The sequence below is a fragment of the Brassica rapa genome, chromosome A03 (genome assembly GCF_000309985.2).
Source record: "Brassica rapa cultivar Chiifu-401-42 chromosome A03, CAAS_Brap_v3.01, whole genome shotgun sequence".
In the NCBI taxonomy this organism is placed as follows: Eukaryota; Viridiplantae; Streptophyta; class Magnoliopsida; order Brassicales; family Brassicaceae; genus Brassica; species Brassica rapa.
The window spans coordinates 7457445-7479999 of NC_024797.2; the positions used below are offsets into that span (position 1 = coordinate 7457445).

The following is a 22555-nucleotide window of genomic DNA, read 5'->3' on the forward strand; positions in this document are numbered from 1 at the left end:
CTTACACCACTAAGGTTAACTAATCTAAATCTTAGGATTTAGAGTTAAGGGGTGAGGATTTGGGATTGAGATTTAAAATTTTATAAAATAAAAAATAAATATTAAAAAATTGAAAATAAAAATAAAAATTTTAAAAATAGCTTCAAAAAGTAATTTCGAATTACAAAAAGAAAATTAAAAAAAATTGAAAAAAAAATATAAAAAAGTTAGAATTTGGAAACATGTAAGCTAAAACTATAAAAAAAATATTTTTTATTTTTTATATATCTAGGGTATTAAGATCCTTTTACCTATTAAATGAAACATTTTGGTCATTTTCCTCTTTGTGGTCTATTTTTGTGATCAAAACTTGAAAATAATCTATCTAGGAGAATTGTCCTGACTATATTGTAGAGTGAATTTGCTCTAATAGTTCACTTTATAATAGAGTTACTCTATAATAAAATAAAATATAGAGTAATGTTGTTTTTTACTCTATATTTAGAGTAAAGTAATGTGCTTATTATAAAGTAATGTTGTTTTTTTACTCCAAATATATTGAGTAAAAACAATATATATATATATCTATTTTAGTGTGAAATATATATAATTTTTTTGTCCTATTGGAAATGTCCTAATATATCATATAAACAAATTAGACCGAAACTCAAATTCAAATTAGACAAATTAGTCTCCTAACTTATACCAACAACCTAAGTTCCCACTTTCATCCCCCTCCCCCCCCTCCTTTTGTCTGAAACCAAATGGTTGGCATGAGCTGTTGTTTGAGCTTGGGACATGATCATACGGAAAATCAAATAATATTGTTATTTAAGAAAGAATCAAACCAAAACAATGATGAGATGAATGCATGAGAAAAGACTGGTGCTTATGATGATTTGCTTTAATAATGAAAATGATTCCTTTATCCTTCACTCTTTTTGAGTTTGAAACATGTAATTAAGTGGACAATAATAGCTTCTTATCTCAATAGTAATAAAAAGCTGCATTGTCTTAATTTTTAAGCTTTGTAAGGAACTGTACAATAACCCTTTTATCCTTTTTCATCACTTGATGTGGAACTTCCATTCAATCATTTCATATACTACATAGTAGAAAATATATTATTGAATCAAAGAAGCCCAAAATAGGATAAACCGAATTCTAAAACCGGCAAGTGCAAAGTTGGATAAACCAATCAACCATTTTCCATATTATACAAAGAGTAAAATTATATACAAATGCAATTTAGTACTTAGATAGTGAGTAGTGATACATTTTTTTATTATCAAAAAAGCACAAAATAGATACCTACAATTTGGTACAGTAAATAATAGATATGTAATATGTTTATAATTTTTTTTTCTGGGTGATAATTCTAAAAATGTAGTAAACGCAAATCAATCCAGCCGATTCAACCACAGCGATTAGGCGTTTGATTTGAAGGCACATCATTTCAAATAGTTGCGATTGGCGTTTGATCGCAAACACTAGTTAGCTTAAGCCTGAGCTTGTTATTCCAAATCTCCGTATAGCAATCAGCGTCGCCACCTCTCCGCCTTGCCTCCACCACCGCGAGCAAATCGTTCAGCCGCGAAATATTTATCTCAATCATGAAGTTCCCGTTTTGCCCTTCCATGTCAAACCCATATTCTTCCTTCTTCACCTTCAGCTTCTCCTCCTTCGCGAACTCCTCCACCTCCTCCGCCAACTTCTCCGGCGACTTCTCCGACAAAAACCTCTCAGATTCGCTGCAACCGGCAAACAAACCGGAGAGATCTAATCCCGACGAGAAAGAAATGAGATCAAACGCGTTTAAACTCTTCACCCCCTCCTCCACCTCTCCTCCTCCTCCTTCTTTCAGATCAATCTCATCGTGTAACCTGACCGGTTTAAAACCTCCTTTAACGAACCAAGGATCCTTCACAATCTCATCAACAGTGATCCTCGTCTCAGGATTAATATCGAGAAGACGAGAGATGAACCGTTTCAGATCTTGAGACATCCACTTAGGGCAACGATACTCTCCTTTATAAATCTTCTTGTACATGCTCATCATATTCGGATCGTTAAACGGTAAATAACCCGCGGCTAGAACGAACAAAACGACACCGCATGACCACACGTCGACCTTCGCGCCATCGTACCCCTTCTTGGAGAGAATCTCTGGCGCCACGTAAGCAGGCGTGCCGCACAAGGTGTGTAACAAACCGTCGGGTCGGATCTGATCCGTCAACGCGCTGAGACCGAAGTCGGATACCTTGAGGCTCCCGTTCTCGTCGATCAAGAGATTCTCCGGTTTGAGATCGCGGTGGTAGACTCCCCGCGCGTGGCAGTAACCGACGGCGGAGATCAGCTGCTGGAAGTAACGACGGCTGAGATCTTCGCTGAGGCGTCCGTGTTTGGAGATTCTGTTGAAGAGCTCTCCTCCTTTGACGAACTCCATCGCGAAGAAGATCTTTGTCTTCGTGGCCATGACCTCGTGGAGCCTGACGATGTTGGGGTGAGATAGACGTCGCATGATGGAGATCTCGCGTTTGATGTTGTTGGCTAGGGCTGGGTTTGTGAGTAGGAGTTTCTTCTTGTTGAGGATCTTGATGGCGACGCTTTGGCCCGTGCGGAGGTCACGTGCGTGGAAGACCTTGGCGAATGCGCCGCAGCCGAGAAGCTTCCCCAGCTCGTATTTTCCGAACAAGGCATTGGTGTTGCTGTTGTCGGAGACAATCTGGATCTCCGGCATAGGTTTAGAAGCTAGAAGTCGACTGAGAGATGATTGGTTTGAAATAAGCTTGTGAACACGTATGCGAACTTGTCTTTTTTGTTTTGTTCTTGTTGTTGTTTGTTTGCTTTGTGTGGAACTGGGAATAAGAATTTTAAAAGGGTTTGATAAGGTATTTAAGAGGAGGAAATGCATATGGTGAAGCGCGTGAATATTCGTTATTTGTCTTAAAATAATTAATTAAGAAAAAAAGGATAAGTTCTCAATAGAATAAAGGGTAAAAGCAGATATAGATGATGCCTAAAACAGGAGTTTAACTGAAGCTAAAATCATGTCTTCAAGACAAGTAAAATAGAAATGGTCCGATGTCTCATCCCATTCTCGTAGTCGTAGAATCTGAGACCAGATTATGGAGTATTCCATCCAGCTGCGTAATTTTTATCTCGATGTATGTATTTAATTATTTACATCTTACTATAAAATTTTAAAATTGGTGATTTTCGTTCTTTTTTTTTTTTTATCATCTGATATTTTATCAATAAATTTCCATCAATTACACAAATTATTACGTGGTCTTTGTCATCACTCAATTATTATGTTGTCGATGTTATCTACTTCTTTTTATTTGCATTACGCGTGATTTTTTCACCTAACAACACCTCATAATCTCTGGAACTATTTAGAAGCTTGTATATATGGTAAAAATAGTAGATCAATAAATGAGTGTTTTGTATATGCCTCATCTCATGTGATTTTTATTATTTTGGGTGTGAAGATAGCGACTTGTTGAGTGAATTAATTTTAAGCAAAAACATGTTGCATGGGATGGTGTCAGGTGTTATTACAATAGGAAACGATTGCACGTGGCAATATCTGAACGGTGGAATAAGTTGACGCCGGCTTCCAGCTGGACGGTTCAGGATATGGGCCGGCAGCTTCCTCCACATAACCCGTTTCCGAAAAAAAAAACTACTATATTATTTAATCTCACCTGAGAGGCTGAGACTAATTATTTCTCTATTATATAATCTGATTAGAGACTAAATTATCAATACTATTAAAACAGAAACATGCCCCATTGATAATAGTTGAGTCCAATTAAAAAAAATATACATCATCTACATAAAACTGCTTATATCACTTTATCAATACTATTAAATTTTCACGGCAGTTCTAGCAATTCTAAAATCCTACTTTTCAGGAAAATTTGATTGCCACTTTTTAAATAAAACGTAAACAACAATAACAAAGCAGTTCCATAACCACTAATGTCCTATTTTTAAGGACTACAAACATATAAAACTTCTATTTTTCAATTAAAAAATCTATTCTACTAAACTCAATTAAGAATTTTACGTAACCACCTTACACAACCAATTAAACTTCTATTATAAAGGCAACAAATTTTATAAATGACAACAAATTTCGTGAAATATATATACAACTCCTATATCTAACTCATTATCCTCAAATATATGTACTCCTGTGACCCCAAAATTTAAAATCAACAAACTTCCATATCTAACCAAAATCCAAATTGTCACTATTTATTTAAAAATTTTATTTTTCTAGATAGTTTTTTTATAAGAAAATTAAGTTATTTAATCCGTCTATTCTATTAAATTAGGAACATGATCAGTTGATATTATTATGGAAGTATTATTTATAAAAATATATTCTACGGGTTTTAGTTTAACGGGTTTTAAATAGGTTATTCGATTAAAAATATTTGTTAAATGTTTAGTGAAGACCTTATTAACCTATTTACATATATATATATATTTAACAAAATATATTAAAAATTATCTTTCAAATATTTTTCAAAACTTTTGTTCGGTTTTCTGTGCGTGTTGGATTTGATATTGGTTTTCGGATATCTCTTAAGAACCATTCAAGTATATATGCCAAATCTAATAGATTATGAAACTTTGATTTTTGGGTCGATTCCGAGTCAGATTTTTTGGATACGAATATTTTTCTTGACTAATTATGTTAGGTAACTACTAAGAAAATATAATATGTTGAAAATTTTAAAAATAAAGTTTAAAAATAATTTTTGAAATACATATGACATATAATTATGCAATTTGACATATTTAATATAGTTACCAAAAATTATATTAAATTAAATTAATACTAAAAACAAATATGATTACAAAAATAACACAAATACAAAAATTAAATTTCTCAAAAAAAATAAACAAAAAATAAAAGGGCGGGTCAGAATCCAAATTGTCACTATTTATTTAAATCCAAACGCAGCTTTTGCGGTTGGTAGCGGTTGTCGGCGGTTTGCAACAATCACTCAAATCGCTATAAACCGCTTCAAACCGCTACGAATCTCATAAATTCAAAAGCTGGCTCCAGCTAACGTTTGCGGTTGCGGACGGTTGCGGGAGGGTAAAATTTTTTTTTTTAAAACAATATATATACAAAAGTAAAATTATTTAATAAAAAATTTAAAATTGAGATTATGAAAATATTAAAATATATCTATTATATTTTAATTAATATTATAAAATTTTATAATAAAAAAATTTCAATAAATTTTCAAAAATTAAAATTATAACTTTCTAAATATAAATTTTATATTTATTATAATTTTATGATTTTTGATATTTTTATAATTATATTAAATGTAAATATTGTTAATTTATTATTTGACTGTTACCACATTTGGTAGTTAACCAGTCATAAGTCACCCGCAAACGCACCAATTTTTAACCGCAGTACCAATCGTACAAATCTCTTAAAACCGCTAGAAACCGCAACCATCCGCATCCACAAACTCCCACAACCGCAACCGCAACCGCTGCGTTTGAACCAATTAAGCCAATTAAGACGTTGTCGCGATTTTTAACAATTCACGTGGCCCTGGATCAAAATTTACAAAATTCATATTTAACGTCATGGCAATTTATTATGTATAATTATAACATTATTATAATTATACATGAAATAAAAAAAATGAAAACCATATAATTTTAACGATAGCACATGTAGAGTATCCAACATCACAAATTCAATCAAATTATCAAAACCTCTTACTAATTGTAATTAAAAATTTAACACATATGATTACAGAAAAATACAAATATCATTACAAAGAAAAATATGAGACAGAAAATTAATATTTTACAATAAAATAAAACAAAAAATATACCCGCCCTTTTAAGGGCGGGTCAAAATCTAGTCTTATATATTAAAACAGAAGTCACAACTTTGATTCATGTGTGATTTTTTTAAAAAATGGACCTAATAGACCTATTCATAAAAATTCATATTACATTTTAGTTCAGACTAATAATAAATAGAATTTTTAAAATATTTTAATCATAATATCTTTTGATATCTTTTCATTTTAAATATAAATATATTTATTTTAAAATTTTAACAAATCTGTTTAAAAAGATTTTTACAAGATCTACATTTTCGAAATTATATTTAAATATTTTTGCTAATTTTGAAATTAGTTTAAAATATTATTATACATTAATATATTCAGTTATATAAAATTAAAAATAAAAAATCTATAATATTTTATTTATTATATAATCATAATCAATCATATTAAAATAAAATTATTATATTAAGCTAAATATAATAAAATTGTATTAAATTTATATATTTATATATTTTATTTTCGTAAATATAAAATATTTATGTTCAAAAATAAAATCTAATATGTTGGTAAGATGGGTTAACATTATCAAACTATATAATACATGTATAAAAATTAACATGTATTTCTTTAAAGTTAATAATATAAAATCTTTGTAACTACTTTAATCATAATATATTTTCATTTTAAATATAATATATATTTATATATTATATTTTTAAAATTCTAATAAATCTGTGTAAAAATATTTAAACAATAACTTAATGTATTTTAAGTTATCGTTTAAAAATGAAAATAAATAAATTATATCCTATTTTATCTACTTTATAGTCATGATCATGTTAAAATATAATTATTATACTAAAATAAATATGATAAAATTACATTGATTTGATAAATTTATAAATTTTATTTTCATAAATATAAACTATTTATTTGAAATATAATATGATGATAGAACAGCTTAAAATTAACAAACTATATAATACATATCTAAAAATTAACATATCTTAGACTTTTATTATACAATAATAAATTATCTAAAATGAATAAGCATAAAAATATTGGTAAAAAGAAATCCAGTTTTGAAAGACGGGTCAAAATTTAGCATAAATTAAATACAAAATAATTTTTAAATATATTTTTCATTAATATATTAATTTGCTTAATAACTAAATGCAAATACAATAAGATAAATATATAATAAGAAGTAGTAAATACATACGGTTTAAAAAATTAATTAATTATAATATGTAAATTATAAAATTATTGTATTTGAAATAGTTATATAATTTTTTAAGTATATGATTAACATTAAAAATATATACCACTTATGTTTTAAAATAATAATTTATGTATAGAAAAATGAAAACAAACATCCGTGCGGTTGCACGGGTCAAAATCTAGTTTCTGTATTATTTAAGCAATTAGACTAATTATTTTTATGATTATCGTCTACATGTATATAGTATTATTGTTTTCGACGGACCAAGAAAACATACATTTTTTATTAGAATAAGATAGAACATGCGAAGTATTATTTTCACATTTTATTAAAGTTTTACATTAAAATCTTCCTACATTTAATCAGGAAAAGAAAAAGAATCACTCAGTTATAAAGATAAACTATATCCGTATAAAAGCGAAATAACCACGCTTTGAAATGCTTGAAAAATATTTTATGGCTTTGTTTGAAGATACACTATATCCGTATAAAACATGTTGTCTAAGTAGTTCGTGGGTTTGGATACCTCATACCTTACCTTAGCTGCTTAGAGCACCTTCAATGGTGGAGTTACCACCTCCAATTCTTAATGATAAACTATTAATTTTTTATAATAATTTAATTCTTATTTAATTTTTGTATATTGTACAAAAGGTTATTCAATTAAAAATGACACTGTGATAAAAGTTTCAAAAGCTAAGAGTCTAAGACTATGATTAACCCGGATTTTTAGGATGAAGTTTTTAGTTTCGGTTAAGAACTATTTATTAGTTTTTAACTAAAAAAAGTTAAGACCCATCTCTTAAATAAGAGATATAAGACCATAATTAACCCGGATTCTTAGGATAGAGTTCTTAGCTTCGGTTAAGAACCGTTTCTTAACTTTTAATTAAGAAAAGCTAATAATCGTCTCTTAAATAAGAGATATAAGAACTGGCTTTTAGCCGAAAATTGTAAAAAAAAAGTGTTAAATCATGAGTTAAGAATTTCAAATTAAGAGTTCATATTAATCATATTCTAAGAGTCCGAATTAATTATGCTCCAAGTGTGAAAAAAAAATAAAATAAATGACACTATAAATTAAAAACCTCAAATTAAGAATCCGGATTAATCATGCTCTACAATGTTTATGCAGGAAACTCTTATGACGTACTTTTTTGCTTTTTGCTTTTTTGATTTTCTTAGTTTGTTAGAAACATATCCTAATCTCACTATTGGAGTTGCCTTAAGCATATTCTTTTTTGAATATCATCATATCACTGTCACTATATATGGATAAATTATCCGAGTGATAAGTTGACATGATATTATTTTTTTGAATATCATTACCCGAGTGATAAGCATAACCATATCTTCATCCCGGCAACCTCGGTTTTCAAGTCTCTTGGAACATCATTCTTGGCAGTCGGCACATGAAGGACTTCTCTGTGCTCCTATCTCCGTGGCTGCGGTAAAGCTGATTGGCCATGTCTTTTAAATTACCTTCTTAGATGTGTGTAGTGTTTTTCTTGTTTTATTTTTCTGCCTCGGAAACATTTGGCTAGACCTCTTTGCAAGTACTTTTGTTCATTTTATATGATATTAACATTCAAGCAAAAAATAAAATAATAAGTTGACATGATTACAAAATGTTAAGGACTTATGGGAATAGATTGTTTATACAAGTTTACTAGGATGCATGATATCGGTTTATATATGTGCTAAGGGACACAAGGTTATTGGGCTTTTTGCTTATTATATTAGAGAATATACTATGAGCCTAAACCTATGTTACATTGGGAAGCCCATACATTGAAGAGAACAATAATATAGGTTTTAGTCATCTTACGAACGAGACAATAATTCATAGCAAGTAATACTCATTAATTATTTTTAACACAACTCCACCAGTATACATAGGGGTAGACATTTTATCCGATACTCGAACCTGATCCAAAAAATCCAAACCGAAATAGCAGAATATCTGAACGGGTATTGATTTAAAAGATATTGGATATCCGAACCCGAACGGGTAATATCCGAACCCGAATAAATATAAAAAATAACCGAACATATGTATACTTACCCTTATATTTTTTATTTACATCTTTCACTTTATTTAAAATATTTATATTGATGTTACACATACTTTAAGATCATATAATATATATATATATATATAATTACGGAGAAAATGAAAATGACTAGGATAGCATCAAACCAAGTTTTTGTTCCCAAACTAGCACTCAAGACTCAAAGTCACAAAAATAGGTTTCTTTAAAGAGGGAAATATACACTTATACCCCTTGGGTTAATTAATTCAAACCTTAGGGTTTAGAGTTAAGGGGGGGGGGGGAGGGTGGGGTTTTGGAATTAGGGTTTAAAATTTTATAAAATAAAAAGAAATTCTAAAAAATTAAAAAAACAGTTTCAAAAAGTATTTTTGAATTATAAAAAAAAATTTTGAAAAAAAGAATTTTAAAAAATTTCGAAAAAAAGATTTCAAAAAAAAAAAAATTATAAAAAATTTCGAATCTGAAAAATATAATCTGAAACTACAAAAAAAAATTTTTTTTTTAATTTTTTTTATTTTTATTTTTTTAATTTTTAGTTATTTTTGTTTGTTTATTTAATTTTAAACCAAGGGTATTAGGGATAATTTACCCTTTAATGAATGTCATTTTTGTGATTTTTCCTTCTAGTGCTATTTTTGAGACAAAAACTCAAAAGGTGCTATTATTGACAATTGCCCAAAATGATTTGTAACTCAATTAAAATATATGTCAAGTTTTTTTGTTTCATGTATTAACAAAATTTACATTCAAAATTTCAAAACAATAGCCAAATTAATGTTTATTTATTTTTGAAATGTTATCTCTAAATCTATCAAACATTCAATCTATTAAAAAATTATAAAAAAATTAGTTAAGTGAAATCGTATTTTTAAATAGAATAAAACCAAAATGAAAAATTTAATTTTTTTATTTTAAAATCTCAATATCTGAACCGGACCCGAAATAATCAAAACCGGACTAAAAATACCCGAATCTGAACGGATATCCGCCCACCCCTAAGTATACATGTATGTACTAATTAATGTACATATTATAAATATATACTTCATCCGTTCCTAAACGTAAGATGTTTATCAAAATATTGATGTTCCAATATATAAGAAATTTTCATATTTCTAAATAAATTTTAACTTTACTAAAAATTACGTAGTCAATCATATTTTATAATCTATTTTATAATTGGTTGAATAGTTTTTAATTTATAGATTTAATTATAGTTGCAATGTAAAAGTAACTTTATTAATATGTGTGTTCTACTTATAACATCTTATATTTAGAAACAGATGGAGTACAAGATAATAAGAATACTCCCTCCGTTTCACAAAATTTTTTAATTTTTTTTTTACACATATTAAAAAAATACATTAAATCAATATAATAAATGTATTGTTTTCTGTAATTTTTAATTTTTAATAATTTTTAACCAATAATATTCAATAAAATCAATTAATTTTCTTGAATATCATAATTCTTTATAAAAAATATAAAAATCTATATTTGTGGAACAATTTTTTTTTAAACGTCTAACTTAATGAAACGGAAGGAGTACATGTTACCAAAACAAACATCGTAGATACGGACCTATAAACGAGCATAATCAACATCAATCAATCATTAAAGCTTCATGTTGGGGTTTGTCCTCGAAGCATGTTTAAGATATAATAAATATTTGAGTAGAGACATTACATATGATCATCAACCTGCATATAAAATCATATATATAACGTATATATATATATATGAGTATATATTCGTTTATAAAAGATCATGGCATGTACAACTTGTTGCCGCACTTGCATCTCCAAGCTTCAGGGTAGTATTCAGCGGTGACAGGAGTGCCCGAAGATACCGGGACGTGCACAGGCTTGCACGGCGTGCATCTTCCACACTTGGAGGTGCACCGTGGCGGAGATGACCCCAATCCCTTTAAAATCCTCCGTAGCTCCGCCTCTTGGGTCCAGTCACCGATCCTCCTCATCTTCTTTATCACAAGTGTACTCTTGCCTTCCTCCTCCTGAATGATACAGTTACCATTAAGAATATGTTGTATTGTATTTGTTTTTCCTGTCAACCAAACTATTACGATGAAATATATATTTTAAAAAATAATAAATTTCAGTTGCTATCATTATTACAAGACAGAGAGTGAACTGTGTTACTCAAGTACGCATTTTAGCAAAAATGTACACTATTGAGCTCAAATACGCGTGTGCTTGCTTAAATGCGCACTTTAGCTAAGAAATTTTTTCGAATATAGGGCTGGGGCTGTGAGACAAGAACCGTGATTAGCGCTCCAAAAAAAACGCTACGCACATTACCAAAAAAGGTAGAGAGATTGAGAAGTTCCAAGAGGCTTGTCATACGTTAACGTGCGCCGTGGGGTGAGTGAACTGATAATATTACCAATTTAATACTCGCTCGAGATCGAAACACAGACAAACGCAAGGCAGGGACCCATATGTGGTGAACGGACCAAAGTCGATTACTGTACTTGTCCTCGTGTGCTGAAGCGAATCGAACGGCTGAGATTCTTTTCAGGAGTACATGGCATCTCTGCTGCTCAGTCCATCTCAACATGCCGTCACAATCGCTGACTGTTCATGCGTATTTTAGTCACACGCCCCCCCCCCCCCCCCCCCCATTCTTTTGTTTGTGAAGTCCTTTTAGAGACCCGCACATTATAAGCTTATTTAAAATGTCTTTAATGATGATGAATCAACGTCAGTCTTATCCTTCAAAGATACTTGAATCAAGAGAAGATTTTGCTAAGCTTTTTGGACTTTATGTGGTTGGTTATGCTTAGATATATATAAACACAGTATTTGACCACTTAAGCTAATTTTTGACCTATCATTAAAAAATAATATTTTTAATGTTGGAGGACTGCAAGAAAGTAAAGGGTAAAAAAGCTTACGAACCTGTGCATAGAAGTGCCCTAATTTCCCAGAATTAGAGTTCCTAATATCTGCATTTTAGAACAAACATAACATATATAGATTGCAAGGTACTGATTCAATGCTACGTACGAACCAAATATTAGAAGATATTTATGTTTGATTTATATGATATTCAAGACAAATAAATATATCTTATGTTAACCGGAAAAAGAAAGAGGGCTTACATGGAGAAGAAAGTGAAGAAGGGGGTATGGAAGTGGCCAACACATAGAGGACAACGCAGAGTAGGAATATATAAAAGAGACTGAATTTAGCTCTCGATTTTTCTGATGATGGTATTGATGATGATGATGATGGTGTCTGGGATCCCATGATTAAACACCCAACTTTCGAAGAAGCAGAGATCAGTTACGACTCATCTATCTCATGAAAAAAACTTGGTGGGTTTACAAAATCAGAAATAAAAATGGAAACCAATATAAGATCAATCAAACGGATTATAAGTGTGTTTTGGTTTCCTATGATTTGGGTTCTCTCAAAAAAGGAGACGGAGTAGTGATGTTTGAGAAAGGGAAGTTAAAAACAAAACGACTCTATTGTGAGCGAACAAGGAGGGGTTTACTAAAAAATGTGCAATTAAAATTTGGGGGTGTAGAGATAAAAGGAGAGAAAGAGTGTAAAGAGAAGTAATTAAGGAAGGTACCTAAGCATTGCTAAGTTTGGGAGTTAGATTCTCATGACCCTATTCTCTCTGCCATTGTACCCTTCTTTTTTCTTTTTGGTCAAATGCCATTTCTTTTCTCCAGAATTGCTTTAGCAATCTTCCAAGCTATTTGTTTTATATATATGTAAATATATATATATATTTTTTTCTAAGTTCTTTTTAATATGGCATTTGTTTGTAGACGTTTGTGCTGTGTGTCACATCACATGTTATATAATAATAGATGATTTCACGTGATTAGTAGTAATACTATATAATCTTCAGTTCATTGTTACGAGGGGTCAATAGATGATTAGAGGAACTCTCTGTTGTGATTTTAGATAGTTGGTTATAAAGTTTTGGTAAAATGATTGTTTATTAGTAACGTTGATTATAAGTTCATAATTAAGGCATATAGATGAGAGATGACTGATTTGAAGAGTAGGAAAAAGGCAAGGAGGTGTGGACAAACATCCCAACAAATTTGTAAGAAAGGTTCCATGTATTAACACATTTATATCAAAAGTTTTTATCAATAATTACTTATTCATATCAATTCACGCAAAGGTTATATTATTCTATTAGAATATTAAAACATGAATATGAATATGATCTATTGATATTGGTGTGATCCAACTATTTTAATACAATTATTAAAAAAATTATTAATCATTTAAAAGAAATATTATACAAAAAACATAAATATGACTAAAAACACAAAAATATAAAAATTAAATTTTTTAAAAAATGTAAAACAAAAAATATATCCGTTCTTTTAAGGTCGAGTCAGAATCTAATATATATATATATATACTAAGTATTCTTAACAGTAGGTGCAGTAAACAATATCAGTTAAAAGGTACATTTGCAGTTGGAACGGCATATTGTAGTATAGAACTTTAGCATTGAAGATTATACATGTACTCAAATATAGTTTTATCACTTTATGATAATGTTGTTGCCATCACTATCAAATTTAAAACCAAATTTGAAATTCGTCCAATGCATGTGAAAAAGATGTCTTATAATGGAATAGGGATACCAGCTATATTCCTTAGTTACATAAACGATTCTGTTGACAAAAATAATTAATTATAATTGATGAATCCTGATGAATTGTGACATTGAACATGAGTGAAACAATATATTATTGAGTGACCTTTTCATGGTAGATACATTTGACAGTACTTGCAATCTAGTAGTATTTTACAACAACCATATAATCATTGCAATAACAAAATCCTCCAACTAATAATGGAGAACTTGGAATGGTATGATCTCTACGATGTGTTTCCTGCTAATGAGGATAAATGTTTGTTAAATGCAATAAGTATGATACGATCTCACGGACACTCCTAGTTTCCTACCATGTATTGACAACGTAAATTTGTATTCTTTGTACGTACTCTAGTTCATGAAGTTTCTGTAGTTCAATACTATCTTTTGTGTGTTTAAAAAAAAAGATACTGTCTTTTTTGTAGGTCAATCAATCATAGTATTTGTTAATATCAATTTTAGCGTTTGTAAAATGATTATGAATACAAGTGAATGACGGTTAGATGAATTTTAGTATATAAAAGCACAATCACAAAGAAGTGTTAAATGCTGATTTTTCTTTCTACATTTTTATATTATTACGGGTATCAAATTTAAATATAAAATCTTTCTGTTAGTCCAACAATTTTTTTTAATTGGAAACATAAATCCCCACAAATACAAACACCTCAAAAATATTTGTATAATCAGTCATATTGGTAAAACATGACATCGGGAACAAAATTTTCAGAATCTCATTTTTGTTCGAATACCACTGCATCACAAATTTGGGTTGATATGATGTACCCACTTAAACTACATTTGTGTTAAAAAAAGATTGGACGAAAATGATCATGTTCCTAAAACAACACATGAGCAGAAAAGCTATACGCAGAATGGTAAGAGAATATTTTCTCACCAAAATAGTCGACGAAGAGTGAATACAGAAATATTCGTCCACAGGAAAATATCGAGAGGGTCACATGCCATGGTAAGTATCTCCATCCCTGACACACCACTTCTCAATTATTTTATAATAAGGTTTAATACACACACCTGACACACTGTATCCTTTACTCATTTCACCATGTTATTGTTATTGAAATTTCATTTATTCGTTGACTGAGATAGATGGGACTTGCATTGTTTCCTATCTATTATGTATGTTTCAAAGATATCAAAAATCACTCAGAAAGACAAACACTATTTTCTTAAAGTCTGCATTCACCCCAATCAAATGCAGAACGCGTTACCATTCGTTCAAAAATCATAATTCAATAATATGTCCCCGTATAGAAGAATAATTCATTTTCACATCGGAGGTACCTATTTGACCGAAAACCGGGGGTACTTGCAGTATAGTGAATGAGTTTCAGTGGCCAATATAGGATTATATTTTAGTGTGAGCAAATCCTATATAACTTTATAATAAAGCTAGAAAATGTTAATTACAAATTTGATGACAATGAAACTATATTATTGAACATAATAAAATATGTATTTTAAGATTTGGTGTGATGTATAGTGTTACACCAAATTTGATGTAACACTATTCACATTACACTAAATTTGGTGGAATGATGCCAAATTTGATATCTTGTTAGAGATGAAATTATACTAAATTTAGTATTTTGGTATTTTGTTAGAGATCACCTAACAATTTTTTTCTTTGATAAAATTACATTAGCTCGTTGGGATCTCTCACCACTCAGGCCCAAAGACAGGCTACCAACCCCCTCTTGCCATTTTTCTGACAAAAACCATTTACGAAAAGATCTTTCTTTTGAGACACTTGGGCATTTAACTTCTTTTTAAGACAGCCTACAAGTCCCTCTTGCAGATTTTACTTGTACTATGTTAAATATTCTCTCCATTCTTTAAAAATACATATTCTAAAAAAAAATTTTGTTTCTAAAAAAATCATTTTTTATATTTTCAATGCATGAATTATTAATTAATTGCAAACTTCAAAAATCTTAATTGGACTAATTAGTTTTTTGTTGGCTTAAAATTGTGGAAAGAAAATAAACACAAAAAAATTATGTAAATTTAATGTGTTTTATTAAAATATGTAAAAAAACTAGAGTATGAATCTTTAAAGAACATAGATAGTATTAAATATCATGTATGCATTTTCTCTGTTAGTATGCATGTCATTTTTTCTAGGACTCAAAATCTTGTCTTCATAAAAACATCAATAAACATTCAATCAAACCATTTGAATAAAAATGCTTCCGACATTTCTAATATTTTCTTATGACCAAACAAAAACAAATCTACCACTTATTAAATTAATATAAACAATTTTGCATATTGTAAATAATTCTACCATATAACTTTTAAAAATTCCAAAACATTACCATCATTTTTTGTTGAAATTTGAAGCATCATACCAGTAGTTTCAGTAATTAATTAATTCACAAATTATTAACTTTACCATATCAAATTTTAATTATTATGTAGTCAATCAATATTAAAATCATCCAATTTTTTTTAATTATTCAGTAGTCAACCGTTTCTAAAATTTAGCATAATTATCTAGAGTTTCATCATTAACAAAATTTTAGTATAACTGCTAAAAACCCAAACCCAAGTATCTTAAGTAAGGTTAGATATTTGGGTATCGAATCGGGTTTGAATCTGGTATTTTGGATAACGACTATTTCAGATCTAGAGAAATTAATACATATAGACTAGTATAAAATTTTAGATCATATTCGGTTCAATATCTGTTGGGATCGGATTGGTTTAGTTACCGAAAAAATTCGGATCCATTCTTCCTATACCAAAAGATACATTCAGATATGTCGGATCAAATTTGACTCGGTATCTTAAAATTTGGATCAAATCCAGTTTAGAACTTTGGATCCAGATAATTTGTCCACACTTAATCTTGAAAATATATCTTTTATGTATTTCACCAAACTTTTTAGAAGGGATTTAGATACGCTCTTATATAACACACACCTATATAACACATCATATTTACATAAATGTGAATATAATCGATTGGTACTGATAAAACAGGTCCGAAGAGAGAAAAAGTGAAGATGGAGTGTGTCAGATGGAGGGAAGCCAAAAGTTGAAAAGAGAAAGAGATAAGAGATGCACGAGTGTGTTGAATTCATGCCTTGTGTGCTTTCAGTATTTGGACCACTTCCTATTGTCTTCTTCATCATCAAGATAGAATTCAAACTAATTAATTACTATCAGGATATACATGGAGTCTAGTACGATTTACAAAACTTCCTTTACTTGGATTTATTATGAATATTGTATTTGATCATAGACATATATGTTAGATTTGGGTTTATTATGAGCTTCCAACTTAAAATCGATTGGTGATTAGTGGATTGACCCAAATCTCTTATATATTACTCAAATCCCTTACATATTTCCAATGTGAGATATTCTCTCCAACATATTTATGGACGAATTACTACATGAATGGTATATAAATTTCTATTCTTAATTAACAAAAAACAGCGTTCCACAGATAAGTGTTTGGAAAATCAAACGAATTAGATATTTTTTTCAAAAAAAATGTCAAGACAAAACAGCGTTCCCTCTCGCTCCCTCAGCCATGCACGAATGTCAACACATTTGTTTTTACAAAAATCACAAGCTATTTTTCCGAAATTGGCCCACTAGGTAAATAGAATAAATGTGGCCATGAAACGAAGCTCAGCGAGTATTACAAACGTACAAGGTTTTTGTTGGGACAAGCACTTTGTTTTCCAGTTTCATGAGAGCCGAGACAAATATTATGACAGAAAGATAGAAACTCGTGTGCAAGTCAGCTTTAACCTCTTTTGGTACCCTTAGAAACTATTGTCTGTATCGTTTGAGAGATGAAACCGACGAGGAGCATTTGGGGAAGCTCAATTCGCAAATAAAAGGAAAAGAGAGTGAGATTCACTCTTTAAAGAAGACACTAGACTGTTTGGTTGCAGAGAATAGGAAACTCGAAGAGAGGATTATGAGTATTTCCTCGCTTGAGTTCACGTTCAGAGCTGCTTCTAGGTCGGTTCACGACTTTGCCAAGCCATTAATCACTCTGATGAAAGCAACAGGTTAGAATCTTGAGAAAGCAGTGGAAACTATCTTTGGAAACGTAACATACGCCAAGAACTCAGACAAGAAGGTTGATTTTGAGTCATATATTGTTCGTAGGATGTTTCACGGCATGAAGCTTAACCCGTGTGATGTGACAAAACTCATGAGTTTCGATGATCCATTAGACACGTTAACAGCGTTTCCAGATTCTGCGGTCAGAAGTATCTCTTACTTGTTCATCCGTCGATGGAGGCTTCCTTCTTTGGGAACTTGGATATGAGGGGACTAGTTTTGCTTGGTAAGCATCCAAGAACCTTGTTTTATCGAATCTTTGCGAAAGTGGCCAAGTGATTATGGGTTCTTGGATCGCTAGCAGGTTCCTTGGATCCGAAAGCAAAGATCTTTGGTGGTCAGAAGAGGAACTAGGTACTCAGGTGTATGCATGGAATATTTAGTAAGTAATGAACATGAAGAAGGCGATTTAAGCGTTGAGTTCGTCCACAATGCCAGGGTTTAAGATTGGAGATTCAGTGATTAAATCACAGGTTTATCTTTCTAAAACAGAATGGTGAATGATCATTTGCTTTATATCTATGTTCACATTCAAGAGGAGCTTGTGGAGTTTGGTTGGCTCATCTCATGGTCTTTGTTTGTGCTGCGGAAGAGAGAGACAAATCTGTTGCATGATTTGAAAGCTTTGATTTAAAGTTAATCAAATTTGCTTTCACTCTCATTATCTTGAAGCTTTTCGTTGTTGTTGTTGTTGTGATGTGGTGATCCTCTTTAGGATTTTTGTTTTGTTTTGGTGTGTATAAGCGTTAAGAGGATTGGCTTGTGTTGCGTTGGGTTCACGTCTTTAAGTGCAAAATTCATGATGGTGAAGTTTTAAAAAAGTTTTTCAATGGTAAAGTAAAACTCCTCTAGACTATTTTACAAGTCTTTAATGATCTCTAAGATATAATAACTATTTTCCATCCAAAATATTTAAAATTATAGACGGAAGATAATGTATGCTAGTATGTTAACGGTTTATAAGTTAAAATTTTAAAACGTTAAATATTAGTTAATGGTTTTTTTTCCTTATTCATTTTTTTTAAAACAGAAGAGAATAAATAAGTTTTATTATATATGTGTTTCGTGGAGCTCTTTCTTGTGAACATGGCTCAAGAATAAATGAAATTGGTTTTGTTGTGTTCTTCTTTATTTTTGTATAGATCATTTATTGATTATATGTTGAACATAACCCGATTGCAAATCTAGAGAAAATGCATAAGTTTGTGAATATGAATGTTATATGTAAAACTGAACTTTTCAATAGCCATAAAACTTGGGGATCATTCATATTAGAAGTTTATTCAATTTTCTCTAGATGTGCAATCGGGTTATATATGTTGCAAATGTTGGAGAATTCAAAATTTGAATATTTTCGGTTAAATTCCAATAACTTAGTTTAGTTGAAGTATAGGTAAAAGTCTGTCTAGTTTTGGCTAATTTCTGTGGTATAATTTTTGTATCTTGCATTATTTTTGTACGTAGCTAGAAATATGTTGCACATATTTTTGATGTTGAATCCATTTCATAGATTCTGGCTTGTTAAAAGCAATCACCACCAATATATATGTCTAATTCAGTTCTTGTTTCAGATTCATGCCTCTCTATTCACTTGTGCATATTTATGTAACTATGGAATATATTCTATTTATAAAGGAAATAGAAATAGTTGACAAAAATGTTGATTTGGAAAGGGAATGATGAAAAGAGAAAATGGTGTCCCTCGAAGTGGTCGGCGTTAGTGGCATATTGGACCTATTGTTTCTCAAAATCATCATTACGACTCAAAAGCTTCTCCTATTTTATTCAAACATTCAAAGATATTCAAATGAAAAAAGGGAAAACGTTGATTATCCTAATCTTATCATTTGCACACTTGTAGCACCTAAAATATAATTATAAAAATTCGACATAAGATCAATACTAAACTATTTATACACATAAGATAACCATTTAAATTTTACCAAATTTAAAGAAGCATCGAAATGAAAGTATACAATTTCATGATTACTATGTGTACTAAGTAACCAAGATAGATTCACAATTTCACATTTGTACAAGTTTTAGCTAAATGTTTTTTGTTTGTATTATACTTTTGATTTTTTTTTAATTAGGACTAAAGCTGCAAATGGTGCGAACGTTTTTAGTCGAAAGGCTTCTTTCTTTTGAACAAAGGCGTATCGATATTAAAGCTTATTTAGAAGAGGAAGAAGAAAGCTGCTCTTTCTTTTATGTCATTGCCATCTGGTCATAATAACTCACACACAACTTTTTAATGGATTATCCCTAAAACTGATTTTTGTTCCAAAATATATAAATGGACTTGTTACGTTTTTTGGGCAACACTAACGTTGGTTTCCATAGACATTTTTTCTTTTAATCTTTGTTTTTGTAAAATTAAATTATAAATTTGTATAAACAATAAATATAATATACTAATCACTAAAATCAAAACATATAAATCAAAAGCTAATTTTTAATCGATAATTTTTGTTCATTTGCTACTTTTCTTATAGCTGAATAGTTATCCTTTCAGTTTGTTCAATCAATAAATAAAAAATGCTCTCCGTTAATTCAGATTTACATAGTTCTTCTAACTAATCAACTGATTGATGACTGATGAATAATATTTATTCTATTCTATTCTATAATATAATTTTGCATTAAAAGTTAAATCAATTGTATTTTTGTATCCAATTTTACCCACCCTGAATCAACTATACCGCCATATTCCACATTACTTTATTCAAATAAATCCTAATGAAGTAAAGCGTGTGAAAATGTGATGTCTCAAGTAGTTCATGCTGATGCTGGCGATGATGATTCAAACAAAAGTCATTCTTTAAGCTTTTTCTGAAATAGGGGCCCCATAAATTCCAATCTTAGCATCTTTTTTACCTGTCACATAGAGATTTTGCTTCCTTCTGTTTTTCTTTATATAAGGAAACAAAACAGAGTTTAAGAAAGAAATCTTGTGAAGAGTGGGAGATTCAATGGGAAATTACAAGTTCAAAATTTCAGATATGATCCCAAATGCATGGCTGCACAAGCTCAAAGACATGACTAAGCAGTCTAAACCCAAACACAAACCTTCTTCTTGTTCCTCAAACACTTGTAATAAGAAGAAACCCTCCTCAGATTCTCCTCTTCTTCATCACTCTTCAACCTTTCGTTTTTCCAACAGCTTAGTACCAAACAATCCTCACCGTAACTCACCAAGAAACTCTCTTTACACCAAAAGGAAGAGTAAGAGAAAGACACTTTACAAGTCATCTCTTAAACCAGTCACTCCTTTTGCATCTGAAAGTTCCACTCAGAGCTTGTTTCCAGCTCTTGAAAGCTCCCCTGAGTATTTTTTATTTAGTTTCTACGGAAAAGAGGATGGTGAATCCGTTGATCCTTCCAACTTCAAGATCGACAGAAAGGATAAGGCTTTCACCAAGTACAAGGTCAAAGAGTCTCATTCCACAGAGAAAACTTGTCCCGCAAGTAACCTAATCAAGAAACCAATAAGAGGCCATCTTTCTGTGAAGATTAATAAAGAGAAAGAATATGATGAATGCAGAGCAGAGAAGAGATACCAAAATCAAGTTTCCAGTGGAAGAAAATCGTCTTCAGGGATAAACCTCAGAAGAGTAACTTCACCAAGAATTCAACTCTCAGGTACGCGTACAAGCACGTCGAGATCAAAGAGCAAACAAGTTGTTCTTGAGAGTTTTGCAGTGGTGAAGCGTTCCGTTGATCCAAAGAAAGATTTCAGAGAATCGATGGTGGAGATGATAGATGAGAACAACATAAGAGCTTCAAAAGACTTGGAGGATCTTCTTGCTTGTTACCTTTCCTTGAATCCAAAGGAGTATCATGATCTTATCATCCACGTTTTTGAGCAAATCTGGCGTCAATTTACAAAAACAAAGTAAAAAAAAACCTCTTAATATAATGTTAGTTAACGTCTGGTAACATTAGTCTAAGTACCATTCTGTCTTGTGCAATTCTAGTTGTTGTTGATGTTCATTAAGAGGTTAGATGAAACTGTGGAGATTTTCTTTACTTCTCTCTAATTAATAGAAACAAATAATAAAAGTAGTTATCATATTGTCGTTTTAATTAAAAAATGAACACTTATAAAACTTACCGCAGAATGGATCACTAAGCATATTCTTGTCTGTTTCTGTGATTATGACATTTAATCAGAGTTACTGTACTTACGAAAGTTGTTTCAAGCTTTATTAATCAGAGATTCAGAGTTACTAAGCATATTCTTGTTTTTTTTAATGATTATGACATATTCTTGTCTTAGAATTTAAGGATAGATTGCGCACTATCCTTTGAATATTTTGAAATTACAATTAAAATGGCGATCTTCAACAAAACCAGAAATGCCAGCAGTGAAGAGACATGAACAGTTTGAAACACAACAAGTACGGAATGAATATGAAGCGCATGATCGCTGGAGATAGAGAGGACCACTGACACAGAAACTGAGATTTAACTAAAGAAGAATGAAACAGAGATGAGATTTAATCTTTAAGGTTTACTTTTTTTTTCTATGTGAAGAAGGAAGAAGAAAAAGAGGACCACTGTGCAATTCACATCTACTACTCTGTTTGGCTTATGAAATTGCAGCAAAAGACATGTGAATACGATACGGTTTCTAAGTGATTTTCTTGATTAGTGAGCATAAGTATTCAAAGTAAATCTAATTAATAACTTAA

The 22555-nt window shown here is 30.5% G+C and overlaps 3 protein-coding genes and 1 pseudogene across 3 annotated transcripts; 2 read left to right on the forward strand and 2 right to left on the reverse strand.

The window, feature by feature from the left end:
• Nucleotides 1-1144: 1144 nt before the first annotated feature.
• On the reverse strand, nt 1145-4231 carry LOC103857311 (CBL-interacting serine/threonine-protein kinase 11). Its single transcript, XM_009134479.3, has one exon. The coding sequence runs from the start codon at nt 2891-2893 to the stop codon at nt 1436-1438; it is 1458 nt and encodes a 485-aa protein (XP_009132727.2). The 5' UTR covers nt 2894-4231; the 3' UTR covers nt 1145-1435.
• A 6632-nt stretch (nt 4232-10863) lies between these two features.
• Nucleotides 10864-12367, reverse strand: LOC103857313 (EPIDERMAL PATTERNING FACTOR-like protein 6). Its single transcript, XM_009134480.3, has 3 exons — nt 12220-12367; nt 12017-12063; nt 10864-11112 (listed from the first exon to the last, which is right to left on the reverse strand). The coding sequence occupies exons 1-3, from the start codon at nt 12365-12367 to the stop codon at nt 10864-10866; spliced, it is 444 nt and encodes a 147-aa protein (XP_009132728.1).
• Nucleotides 12368-17405: 5038 nt separating this feature from the next.
• On the forward strand, nt 17406-18707 carry LOC108871151 (annotated as a pseudogene).
• Nucleotides 18708-18954: 247 nt separating this feature from the next.
• On the forward strand, nt 18955-22502 carry LOC103857314 (transcription repressor OFP2). The gene has a single exon (XM_033288372.1). The coding sequence runs from the start codon at nt 20834-20836 to the stop codon at nt 21758-21760; it is 927 nt and encodes a 308-aa protein (XP_033144263.1). The 5' UTR covers nt 18955-20833; the 3' UTR covers nt 21761-22502.
• Nucleotides 22503-22555: the final 53 nt, after the last annotated feature.